This window comes from Mauremys mutica, chromosome 8 (assembly GCF_020497125.1).
Source record: "Mauremys mutica isolate MM-2020 ecotype Southern chromosome 8, ASM2049712v1, whole genome shotgun sequence".
NCBI classification, from domain to species: domain Eukaryota; kingdom Metazoa; phylum Chordata; order Testudines; family Geoemydidae; genus Mauremys; species Mauremys mutica.
In genome coordinates, this window is record NC_059079.1 from 36,658,428 (window position 1) to 36,671,963 (window position 13,536).

Here is a 13,536-nt window from a genome sequence, read left to right on the forward strand (position 1 = left end):
CAGTAAATTTTAAGACCTGACTGTACTATCCTCATACATTCCAATAAATTCCCAATGGAGCTTGTCTGAATGAACGCTGTAGGCAGGAATGCACTATTAAGGTACATTTGAACATATTATTAAAGTAAAAATAAGCATGTGGATTAATTTTAATTAAATAAAATATTAAGCAAAGTACAGGTATCTGTAGCCTTCCTGAAGTTGTAAAATTTTATTCTCACTCAAGTAGTTTTATTTACTAGCAATGTATGGTCCAGGAAATAAAGGCTTTTCCATAGACTATATCCATGAGCAGGTACTTAAAACTGACCTTTTTTTTTTCACCAGCAGAAATTAAATCACTAATTCCGCACACATTTGTGAATATCAGTAAGTGCCAACAAAATTGAGGCCCAAGGCCTCACACAAAAGACTACTCAAATTCTGTAAGCCTAAATAATATTTAGAAAATATTGCTTATCTTTGAAGAACAATCCTCAGCTCTGTCAAGCAGTTAAGTGAATATTGTTATACCCTGTTTTACAAGCAGGTTAACTGAGACAGAAGGTGAAATCCTGGCCCTGTCAATATCACAACTCCCACTGACTTCAATAGAGCCAGAATTTCATCCAGATAGTTGAAGTCACTTGTCCAAGAACTCAGAGAGAGTCTGTGTTAATACCAGATTGAGAAATCTGAAGTCCTTGGATCCACATCCTATGCCGGGGCACTAAATCCTGCCTATCACCTCAAACAAGCTGCACAATTTTATATTTTACTCAGTCTTTTTAGACTTCAACTTGATTTCAAATTAAGAATGAAAGCAATCCTTAGGACAAAGGGTTTAATCAAGACAAATACAAAAAATTAACAGAGAGTAATGCTCAGTTCTCATTTTGATGGGTAACCTCAGGTGGTGACGTAAGTATCAGAATAGCAGTCCAGTTTCCCTGTGAACACTTAAAGTCAGAGAAGCCACTATCAAATGTATCTAATAGCAAGTACCCACAAATAACTTGCCTCTAGGAAAATGTTCTATTATATCTCCTTTCCCAATTGCTTCCTGCTGTAACAACAACTAGAAGATATCCTTAAAGAGAGACAAAGCCTCCATGGGGTAAGGAGAGGAGAGTCAGGGAAGAACATGGTCCAGACCATATTTAAGTATTGAAATAATCCAGTTTTTATTTAGCTTCTGCTGTTCCATTCAGAATAATTCAATGGAAACAGTGAAAAATTAATTTTAAACTCAATAATATTAATCAGAAATATATTATTTGTTAGACTTCTTACTAATACATCAATAAATAACAGTCAAATAAATTGCACTTCACTTTTGCTCCAAACCTACAAAATGTTCCTAAACATTGAGAAAGAAGTAAATGTTAGTACATTCTGTAGGTTTCATATTCATACAGCTCTACCTATATTTATTGTCACTATACTCTACAGTGCAGAGTTCCACATAACTTGAATTCCAAGAAACAGAAATATTTCATGATTTTAAAAGCAACTAGGTAATGGGGAGGAGGGGGAGAATGAAGGGAAGGAATGATATTAATATAATTTTGACCTGTGCAGCAGAAGGTCTAACCTGAGCTCTTGACACTCCCTTAATTTATCACAGTGAGTTTTTACTCCACACTATTCTCTAGCTGCAACTGTTACCTTGGTAACGGCACACAATATACACATTCTATATCACAAACAGAGTGTATAACATAAAATGTTGTCCAGTTTCACATTTAACTGTCAGGGTCTAGATTCCTTTTATTTAAATGCATTTCTCTTTTTTTATTTGATTACAATATCTTTTTTACAATGAGGTAAATAGTTACAAAAATTGGGAGGGGAATAAGGAAAGTGTAATAGTGGGAGGTTCCATATTTTGTGTTTTAAAATATGCAAGACAAATATTTTACAGTGAGTGAGTTTTATCTGCTGTATGAACAGATTAGGCACTGTACAGAAACACAAAAGGGACATACGTCATACCCATGTATTTTCCCATTTTAATTTGCATTCCTGCTATACTACAAATTTGTCTTCATCTCAGCAAACTGAATAGGGTGCCTTTTTATTATTATTTTATCTTGCAATGAATCACATATATTATCCTCAGATTAATTCTATGCAAAAATTTGTTAAATTTGGTTTTAAGCACAATGTAGTTTTTAGTAAATAAGACACTAGGCAGAAAAAAAAAACTTTTACACAGTGCATGAAAAGCACCATTGATGTGCAGCTCACATTAATATCCCCACATGTTGCTTGTCTAAAATACACAATTTGTAAGCATTCATGTAAATAAATCTATGTGCACACTTAACTGTTTGCAGAATCAGGGCCCGTTTGTGTTACTGGTAATGACTTACGATTCCTTCAGTACTTGTACTGTTGCATGTACTGATTTTTTTTTTAAATTTCAGTTATACAGAATTGTTAGTACTTATATTTCTTTCTGTTGAATAAGCTGAATATCTTCTAAGATTTCTACTACTCAAATACTAAAGAGATCTTCTGTCTTACCTAGTAGAAATTAAACTGTCAGCACTAAATCAATATTTATTACAAATATGACTGCATACTATTGCTAGTTATGATTACTATAGCGTATATGAAGTCATCAAAAACAACAAACTGTGATAAATCTAAAATCTTATTAAGTTGTAAAATATCAACAATAGATATATTTTCAGATTGCTAAAAATAATGAAATTGTATGTAGAAAAGACAATACAAAAAAGTGCATTTCAGTAAATTTTAAAATTACTATGCAGAATTGAACAGCATCACTTTATTGTGTTAGGACTTTAGATACTAATACATCACTTTAAACAAAACTTAAAAGACTGTGGTGAAAGCCGTTCTGAGCTATTCATTCTGTCCTGCAGTTTTAGCATCAATCATTGTGCCAGCACTGAGCTTTTTTTAATAGAATTCTAAAGATTTTTGAAGAAGAATGGCAGATATTTAGCAAAATCTATCAAGCCATAATTCCCTCCTATTAATCATGGCATTAAGACTAAAGGGAAAGACAAATCAATTTTTAACAGATATACTTGCATTTGGTTTCTAAACAGTAATATTTCACTATTATATCTATCATATACTTGACAAGTGTTTAATCTATTTCTTTTATGTAAGCCTTATGTCTTGCAGCAAATGTTATAGTTTTATGCATATTGGCCCGGGTCATTAAAGAGCTGATTATATTGTCCCTTGACTGTGATGATCCAGTCATTCAATATAAAGGTAAGACAAAAAGTTATAGACTGTCATTGGCTGTCATTCCTCTAGTCCCTTGGCCTAGATGAGCATTCTGGTCCAAGTCCTCCTGATACTACTCTAGCAGGCCCAAACTTGGACTGGATCAAAGTGTGTCTGTTGCTTTGGGAGCAGAGGAGAAAGGAGGTTCCAAACAGAACACAGAGGGGTCACAGAGGGATTCCAGAAACTCCATGACATGTCTTAGCAGGAGCATAAAAGGAGATGTGCAGACAGATTGAGGAAGTAGGCCAATGACCTTTGCAGATAGATTCTTTGGCCATAAACAGTGCAAAGGGGACATGAAGCCTATGAGCTGTACTAAAGGAAGATATACAATCAGATGCTCCCAGGGAGACGGAATAAAGATTCCATCCTTTGACCTGTGGGTCGGCCTTTTTCCCAGGCTTTGTGGAGGGAGCCAAAATTTCACCCTCTATTTATAAATATGGTCCATTAAATAGGTCATCATATATAAAAGATCATGACTGATTCTCTAATCATAGGGTTAATTATAAAATATACAGGGTGTAAACATTATATAAGCACACATTTTATTCACACAGAGCCACACCCTCTCTTCTTTTTGCAGAGTCCAGGTATGCAGGTCTTGTACAAATGACCAGAAGAGATGGAATCCTCCATATCACCTGAGACCATGAATTTGACACAGCTTCTCCATGGCCGCTACAGCAGCTCATTAGTTAGAGTAGCATCTGCCACCCTTTTCCTTCCTCACAAGGGAAAATTTGGATAGTGGATCCATGCAATCACAAATCCACTAGCTGTGCCCCTCCCCTGGGTCCCTTATGGAGGCTCTCTGAAACTGAACACCTCTCCCCACTGCAAAGTAGAAGTGCACTACTTTTGCTGCCCTTTGGGCTCTATATGCCCGATGTGAAAGAATTAGGGAGTGGCATAAGGAAATAGGCTTTGACCCTTAATAAGTTAAATGCATTCCAATACATAAATAAAACAAATAAACAAATGTACATATATACATATAGGACTCTGAACTTAAAAACATATTTAAATAAAAAATGTCTTAACCTAGTTTCTAACAGCACCTTAAATAATTTAAAAAATGAAAAGTTTGTTAAATCCAGTTTCCTCTCTCTATTTAAAATCTCAGAGTGTGGTCGTGTAATGAGTCAAACCACACTTCAGGACTTTCACTGGGCTATGGCAGTGTCCACAGGGGATGTTACAGGGTGGCAAGCTAAATTGTCGTCTTGATTACAACTAGTTCTCTATGTTCTTATGAAATAATTTATTGTGAAAAGCTATTTTCAACAGCTAAATTACTGAATGTGCTTCAAGGAAAGTACTAGTTATTTTAATCCATTATATTTTTACTTTAGCAATACAGCATATTCCAACATGTTTGATTTAATGAAATCACCAACAAGAAATTTAATCATTAAAAAATTATTTGGTTCATATGTAAAAATACCAGCCATCTGTATGTCTTACATACCTCAGTAGCAAACTGCTGCAATCCACCAATATTAATTGGTCCCTCCTCTGTAGCATATAAATTGCATCCACCTACACAAAGATCTGAGGTTGGACATACCATCCCGCATGTCAGGCCCAGTGGGTTGTCAGAAAGAATCATTTTGGCAGCTCCATAATAGTTCTGCATGAAGAAAACAAAATCAACAATAATGCCGCATTAAAGGGAAGCAGAGATTCAAGAGAGGAGATCCAAAATTTTGTTCCTTTTATGTGGCTAGTAAAATAACACTGCACCTTTGATAAAAATTTAAAGACACAAATTTGCCATATAAGTGTATTTCTAAGCATGGCTGAAAAGGCTTTGGGGACAAATTCAGAATGTATCTCACTGTATGGCAGGAATATTTAAATTACTTCTTTTTTATTATCAAAATATTCTAATTTGTTTTATGTTGATTTTCAGTTATTTTTGTAGGGTTGTGTAGTGGATTTACAGTTTTATTTTAAACATAACATGTTGTGTGTATTACACTCCAGTAAGTGTTCTCTCCATTCCTAAGTCAATTATGCAGCTGGTGAACAAACACTATGTAACTGTAGCCCCAAGTTCTCTCTCCATTCACTCACTTCCTAATAAATAACAACAACAACAAATATCAAGAAGAGCCCAGGAAACATTTGTGTGCCAGAGGTTTCCCTAAAGACCACCACTGATCATGGGAAGATAAAAGTCACAGCTATGCAGGGGACCAGCATCAGGCTAATTAACAGGCCTGGAGGGCTTGTGCTAGCAAATGCAGATGGGAGTGAGCGCCATTCCAACCTACGAACAACTGCAAGAAGAAAGAAAGGTCTTGTTTTCCATTCCCTCTAGCCACCTCTTCCACATCTCATTCTCCAGTAACTTTTTAATGAAAATTGTTTTCAGAGCTGGTCTATCACTACACTGGTCTGTGCCAGGGAGTCATTCTCCCAACCAGGACGATAACTGGATCAGAAGAATCAGAAGCTGTAGAGCCAGTGGGAAGTGAAGAGCCCATTGACAGGTGCCCCTTCCCAGTGCAGAGATGGAGAGTTCTATTTTCCACCTTCCATTATGCATCTTGTTTTGGTCATGCCATGAGGGCAGGGGACTGGACTCAATGACCTCTCGAGGTCCCTTCCAGTCCTAGAGTCTATGAATCTTCAGAGGGAACAATATCCCACACAGTGTGAGACTCAAGTAGTGAATATGCAGAACATTTTCAAGATTTGATTATGTAACAAAATATGGATTACAAAAAAAAGTCATATATGATTTGAAATGTTCTAATTAACCAAGAGGCACATTAAAAGACTGGGCATAACGTTCAGAGGCTCAACCAGATGATGCAGTCAGGGACAGTGAGTTCCAGTAGGGCTCCAATGTTTAAGAAACAATTTTGTAGAAGTAGTTGAGCCTTTCTTCTACATATTGAAGTGCCTACTCCACTGGCCATTCCATGATTACACAGATCACAAAGCTATGCATACATTTTCAAGGGGTTTGCTCCTAAATTACTACATCAATTGGAAGCTCTAGTCTTGGGCAAACAGGAAAAAATTGGTTAATTAAGCGAGTCATTTGTGAAGGGACTTCCTTCAGCGGTTTTATCTGTGGTGACAGGTAAGTGAGATATTGGGCCTGATTCCCATTTATGTTGTCCACTTTTCACTGCTCTGGCAATGTAAAGGGGCCTAAAAGTGGCTGTTAATTAACCTAATTAAAAATTTAATTTACACCCACTTTATGGCTCCTTTATTCTGCCAGAGCAGTGTAAAAGATCTTCAATCTAAATGAGAATCCAGCACATTAAGTTCAATATTCGCTAGAGGAATTGTTTCCTTGTTTCTCTGTAAAAGGACCACACAGAGCTAAATTGTTGGGCATTTGTCTTCAGAATTCAAACTTTCACATTTTGGTTTTGCTTCACATTCTGCTGGGTTTCTTCATGGGGTGGGGGGGGGGGTTGTGCCCAGGACAGTTATCTTTGTTGATTTCAACTTTGGTACAAGAGAAAGAATTATAATAACCAAATGTAATTTCATCTAAGAAAGATAATTAAGGATTCATACATCTTTGAAGCCTTCATAATTAAAATTGGTGCATGCAGTTAATTAACATACTTAGTTTATCATATTAACTAACTATTCCTCTTTAAGAATAATTTTTATCATAGGCCAGTACAATTTTCACAATATTTTCTTTTAAGACAGAATATATATATATATATATATATATATATATATGAATGAAAATGTTTTAAACTATTTCAAACTGCTTCAGTGGCATCCTCCTTAGAAATCTCCATTATGTAATTTCAATCATGTTGATTGCTGTGTTATTGAATTATGATCTTGATTAAATTTAAGCTGAGGAACATTACTTATTGATTTGATATGCAGCCATTACATATCTTTATATATAGACTTTTACAATACGAATACTGTGAGATATGCAGCACACATCACAATGCCAAGTAGTAAAACAATATGCACTGAATGTATAAAATGTTTTGTAGTGTTAACATTTTTAAGTGAATGTAGTGATCAATAAAAAGGCACCAAACTGACAAAGCTAGAGCTCAAAGTGTGCTACTTATTCAGAGAACAAGAATATCAAAAGCAGCAGCACTGCAAGCTTTCCACACAGATTCCACAATATGCCTCAACCTAGTGCTAAAGGGATCACCTCTAGAAGTCAAAGGGGAATTTAGGTTCAATGCTCACTCAGCCTCTCTACTTAGGCTGCCAAAAAGAAGCCAATTAGTGTCAATTCTACTGGTGGCAATGCTGTAATGTGGATATATGTCTATTCAGAAACAACATAGTATCAACATCATGGGAAGTGCAGCCTAGTGGATAGAGCCCTAGACCTGTATGCTATTCCCAGCTCTGCAACTAGCCTGTTGGGTGACCTTGGGCAAACCACTTCTCTATGCCTCAGGTTTCCTCATGATTGAAACGGGGATGATAAGGGCCTCCACTATAATGGAAGCTAGCTATTGTTTTATTAGTATAAGTCATTTTACAGGGTCTACTTAACAGGTATCAGATGGTAACTTTCAAGATGAAATCCTTGTCACCTTCCCAAGTGAGTTGCCCAAGCAACTTCAAGCTTAGGATTTGCCCTCAGTCTGTTCTGAGCTGTACTTGATTTGAACTGGTAGTGAAAAGCTCTCATGTTCTATTACCCCAGTTTTGTAGTACAATAAAATATTTAGATGTTTTCTGTGTTGTATTTAAGTATAATATGGAACAATATTTCTTTTAACAATATTTTTCTAAAATAATTACTATGTTTCAGATAAGCTACCATAGTTTTCAATCAGCCACTGAACCAAATCCTCAATTTCTGATCCTATCCAAATTCACCCATCATGAGCAACTAACTAGCTCATTTGGGAGAATTTTATTGCGATGTTATACAGACCTTGCTGCTATAAGCTATGTGTTCAGGAGACCTCTGATGTTTCTCATAATTGTGCATAACTGTCATTTGCTGAAACAGCAACTTTATTCCAGAAAGGAAATTTTAGGACAACACAAGGCAGGTTGTCCTAAGGAAGCATATAGCATTAGTAAAAGACTTTTCGGAAATATGAAGAATTTAGAATTATAGATCGGAGATACGTAATTTAGTTTTCCACACACCTTTTGCACTTGACTTACTAGTTATATTACTGCTTGCTTGTTGAAGACCAACTATGCTACTTTATAGGCACTCAAGTTACTAATTATCAACTACAAAACTTACTGCAGAAAAGAGGAGGAAATCCTTAATACAACATCTAAAATACTTTGCAACTCTGTGATGGTTTGTTTCTGTGTATTTATCCCTTCTTTACTATACTGCTCTCATGTAACACATGCCAGACATCATTAGAAATAATGCATTTTTCTAAACTTTTACAAAAACCAATAAGGACAGGAAGTATAATCTAGTTTTAATATGCCGCTGAAAATTATAGTACTGTTGTACTAGAACAATAAGTCATTTTTCATATGAAAGAGACAAATTAACAAATAATAAATAAGAATACTTTGCACTTATATGACACCATCCATCCGAAGATCTTTGGGTGCTTTATGGTGGGGACCCTTAAAATCTTGCCAGTTTTAACTGAGATAGTTACCTCAGTATCTTAGTTTTCTGTGATACTTCTTATGTAAGGAAAGTACTTCTAATATTAAAAATACTTACATTATATAATTGCAAACACTTATTTAGCACTTATTCCAATTCTCAATTAAGTTAATGGGATTCTTAATCATATTCATATAACACAACCATAACAGTTATTTTACAGAGCCCAAGGATGTGCTAGATCCCTCACAGAAGAGGTAAGGTGATCTGACCCCTACCAGGAGAGGTTTATGAACTAACATAAGACATGATGCACAAAGGGGTAGCTAGACAGTGCAACTGGAGAGAGGATGACCCAGCAAAGGCTATTGCACAACCTAAAAAACCAATAATTTAGAATTAAAATAGTTTGGGATATTTTTAAATACATATAAATAAATAAGCAGATGACTCAGTTGGCTAATTCTTGTAGACGTCAGAGAGGAAGCAGGTCAAGAACTAGAATGCTTTGGAGATTGTTTTATTTAAATAGTAAATGCCTCCTCATGCCTTGATGCATAAAATCTCTTTTTTTCCTAGGCACTTCCACAAAAAGAAATTAATCTAACTGGATAGGATGTTTTTTGGTTTCCTTTATCAAAATGCCAATAAATACACATTGGTAAGGGAGAGAACAGAAACAAGCCTTAAACAGACATCAATAATCAGTGGAAAGTAGGCAGAGGAGGATCTCTACATGTATCACTTGGAAGTATTACATAATTTGCATGCAAATGAGACTTTTTTTTACTTGAGAAAACCTATTAAAACATGTAGGATCAATACTGTGAGATGAAAAGAAATTACATTTATTATCAGGAAATTCTTACAGCCTCTATTCATTCATCTAATTTAAGCACACTTCATATAAATTTCACATAGATCATGACTTTCTGATATTGTAGTTTTCTCAAATACAACAAAGTGACTGCAGGATTGTGTTCTGTATAAAAAGAATGAAAGCACTGGCTTAGCCAGGATGTAGAGATGGAGTGGAGTGAAAGCAGAAAGGTAGGAAGAGGCGTGGGAGGGAAAGGGGGGAGGGAAAGGCAGAGAATAAAACAGTGTTCACTTCTTTTTTGTGTCTCTTGGTGAAATGTTTAAAAATGGACACAATTACAAAACAAAATTTCCAAGAAAATTACTTCCACCTCCAGTCCACTGTTATTTATGTTTTCTTAAGTTTTTACAAAAATCAAAATGTGTTGGGTCAAATTTGTTGTTTAAAATGACATAAGGAACAACTGAAAAACATATATTGATACAGAAGATAGGTATCAACAACCCAACATATTTATATCTATGCACATCAGTTCAAATTTGAATAAACTCACCCCCCTATATTTCAAAGTAGAATGAACAAAACAGAAGAGTGAGTTATCAAATATCACATATATTCTATTACAATGCTGCTGATATTTAATCAATCCAGAAAACTTTCACATCATTTGACTTATGTCATCATAACAGGACTGTAATTTCACACAGTGTCACTATCTTTTTATAAAAAAGAGGGAAAGGAATATCTTGTACTGTCATTTTGTTCTTTGTAGTCTAGAATGTGAGAGATTCCTTAATTGACATAGTGTCATTGCAACAAGTCTATTCCACATAATTATACTATGGCAACTGAAACCAGCTGTCAGCCATTCCATTACACTAACTACAAATAGACATCTCAAGAAAAGTCACTGTTTCAAGTACATCAATTTAACACCATTACTATTTTTCTTTTAAATGTTTTTTGTACTTAGTGACTTGAAATATGTAGAGATTAAGACAGAAAACTGAATAAAACTGTACTTTCAAAAACATGGAGCATCATGAATTTTTCTTAAAAACTGTAATGCATATTTGTTTGCAATTCTTACCAATCTTACAGCCTTTTACAATCTAGTAATTGTAATTACAGTATCACAACTATACTATTTTACAACGGAATTCTGATTCATGATTTTATAAGACATTCCCTTATTGAGTTTCCCAAAGTACCTCTGGAGTGGGGGAGGAATTATTCTATTCTCTCCCTTCCTCTCATAATCCTGTTTCTTTCTCTTCCCAATCTCCCTTCCAACCTCATATAGCCCCTCTTCCATTCACATTCTCTCTCCTTGTTCCCCCACTGTTTCCTGTCTCCTGTTTCCCATTTGCCCTTATTATATTTGCACACTTATTTTCCATCACTGTCCATTTATAAGATCCTATCCTAACATTTTCCCTCTTTTTTAACCCCCCATCAGCCTCCTACAGTATACATTCCCCCATAACCCTCAGTCTTCCTCCCTACACCCCATATTACCCAATCTGACTGTCTCTCCTACGCAATCTACATTCTCCCCATGCCCTTTACTCTCTTCTTATCCCATACATTTTCCTGGAACCTCTCGCTTGCACACTACTTACTACAGCACCCTCTCTGGCTCCTCCAGCACTTCGTCAGACCCCCTCATGCTCACCACATTCCCCTACCTCTTCATAGTTTCCTGTCCAGCTTCTTATCCACAGAATACATCTTTCCTGAGGGAAGCCAGGCTTCAGTTTTGCTAAAAATAATGGGAGTTGATAACCATCTTAGCTAAGGGAAGACTTACCTCTACATGCAAAGACTGTTGGGAAATGATGGTCATGTTGAATCAGGGCAGTTTGGCTGCAGCCCCATTCAAATTAATGGAAGATGGAGGCTCTTTTGAATAAGGGGGAAATTGCAAGTTTGATGGCAGGAATCACAAAATCCTGGGAAACTGATAAAAACTACCAAATATTGTTAGACTTGAGATAAAATAATAAGAGTTAGCCAAACTGGGTGTTGCCGTGACAGACAAGTGTGACTTCAAGCAATTGTGCCCATTCAAGGGACTTTTTATGACATTAACAATTATATTTCTGCATCACTGATCTATAATGGCTGACTCAGTCACTCATGTAAGCATCACTGAGAAAGAGATACCACCCTCTACTCCAGGTATATCTTAACAGAGCAACAGTTGTGTAGAGCCCATACCTGCTCCCTGGCTCAGACTTTTATACTGTTTGCTTTCTTCTAAGAGCTACCTAGCTGGTAAGATAATTATCTCATTAGCACATCAGGCTCCCTACAGGTGCAAGTAATCCCTTGTACCTTCCCAAAATACAAATCCTGTCAAGTCAGTATCCACTGACTCCTATGGCTAATGCCGCTCACAGGAATCTATAGCACCAGCACAGTCTTGTCAGAACAACTGGTAGACACTGCAGATGCCAGACAATGAGACACACTGAGACTGTCTCACTGCCCAGGCAGGTAGACTACGCAATTGTGGGACAGGATGGAAAGCAGAGTTGTGGCACATCAGGGAGTTGATTGTGACTCCCTGATTCCTGAGGCCCCAACAATGCCTAAAGTTGCTTCTGGGCAGTATAAGATCCACCATTGCTACAGGGTCCTTTAATGAATTCTATCCGTGGGAGACTGCTGTTGTGGAGCTCCATTTTGCCATGCCCTCTTCCCTGCCTCAATAAACTGGGATAGGGGCGATGGGGCAGAGACTCAGGGCACAAGCCTGCTGGCTGGCTCTAAAATCCTAACACCACTCTTACCTACTTGCAAGACACAAGAAAAAAAATCTTTCTCTTATAGCTTGTAAGTACTTGTATCTTTGCAGATTTAATTTTAAATGAAAAGATTAATAAATCATGATACCCTTAAGCTTCAGAACAAGTTTTTTATGTTGTTTTTTGTTTTTTTATTGCAACAGCTACATTTTAAACACTGGAGTTAAATATAAATGGCCTCCAAAAAGCAGTTTAGAAAGAATACTTGTCTGTCATTTTTTTTTAAATAAAGTTTTAAAAAATAAACTAATATTCACAGTATGTTGAATCTAATGTTGCATCTCACCTATTGAGAGATTCAATTGCAAACAACAGTCTGTAGAAAGGCTATTGAGTAATGCTGACTGGGAAGACACAATAGTATAGATTGTACCTTTGGAAAGTAGAGCTGTAATCCAGTTTGTATGAAAAGGAAGAATGGAAGTTTTGGTATAAACTCTACTGAATCACAGAAGCCTGACACAATACAGCACAAGTGACATCCTTTTCTCAAAGAGGCCCAAGGCTCATTGAGCCTAGCAATTCAATTACCCTCTCAACCCAGAAAGAACCCACCCCCCCCTCCTGAGCTGAGGTCCACTGGCAGAGCAACTTGGAACAGCCTACATTGTACATGGCCTGTAAATATCTAAAAAGCCTCAGGCTTTAGAGAACAAGAATCCCTGACCTTTTATGATTGCTACAATAGTTTTTTTTTTCTTCCCCAACAAAACATACTACATAGACTGGAGTCCTTAAATAGCTGACAAAAGAATACATTTTCAGTAAGCCACTGTTTAAACAGTGTATGTTTATAATACAACCAGTTTAAACAAATACCTGAGTGTCATACTACCAACTACTTAGTGAAAGAATATGGACACAATGAAGGATAGGCAAACTGGTTTGTATAGTATGATTTAGGGCATGTCTACACTACAGTTGCTACAGCAGCACAGCTACAGTGCTCCAGCTGTGCCGCCATAGTGGGGATGCTGCCTGTATCAATGAAAGAGGTTTTCCCATCGATGCAATTAGTCCACCTCTCTGAGAGGTGGTAGCTAAGTCAATAAAAGAATCCTTCCATCAACCTAGCCACGTCTAAACTGGGGGTTAAG

The 13,536-nt window shown here is 36.5% G+C and overlaps 1 protein-coding gene across 2 annotated transcripts in view; it reads right to left on the reverse strand.

The window, feature by feature from the left end:
* Positions 1-13,536, reverse strand: part of DPYD (dihydropyrimidine dehydrogenase) — a 588,030-nt gene that overhangs the window by 363,236 nt on the left and 211,258 nt on the right. For both annotated transcript variants that reach the window (XM_045026686.1, XM_045026687.1), the window contains one exon: positions 4,724-4,885. In XM_045026686.1, coding sequence (XP_044882621.1) covers positions 4,724-4,885 — 162 coding nt within the window. The remainder of the gene's footprint in view (positions 1-4,723; positions 4,886-13,536) is intronic.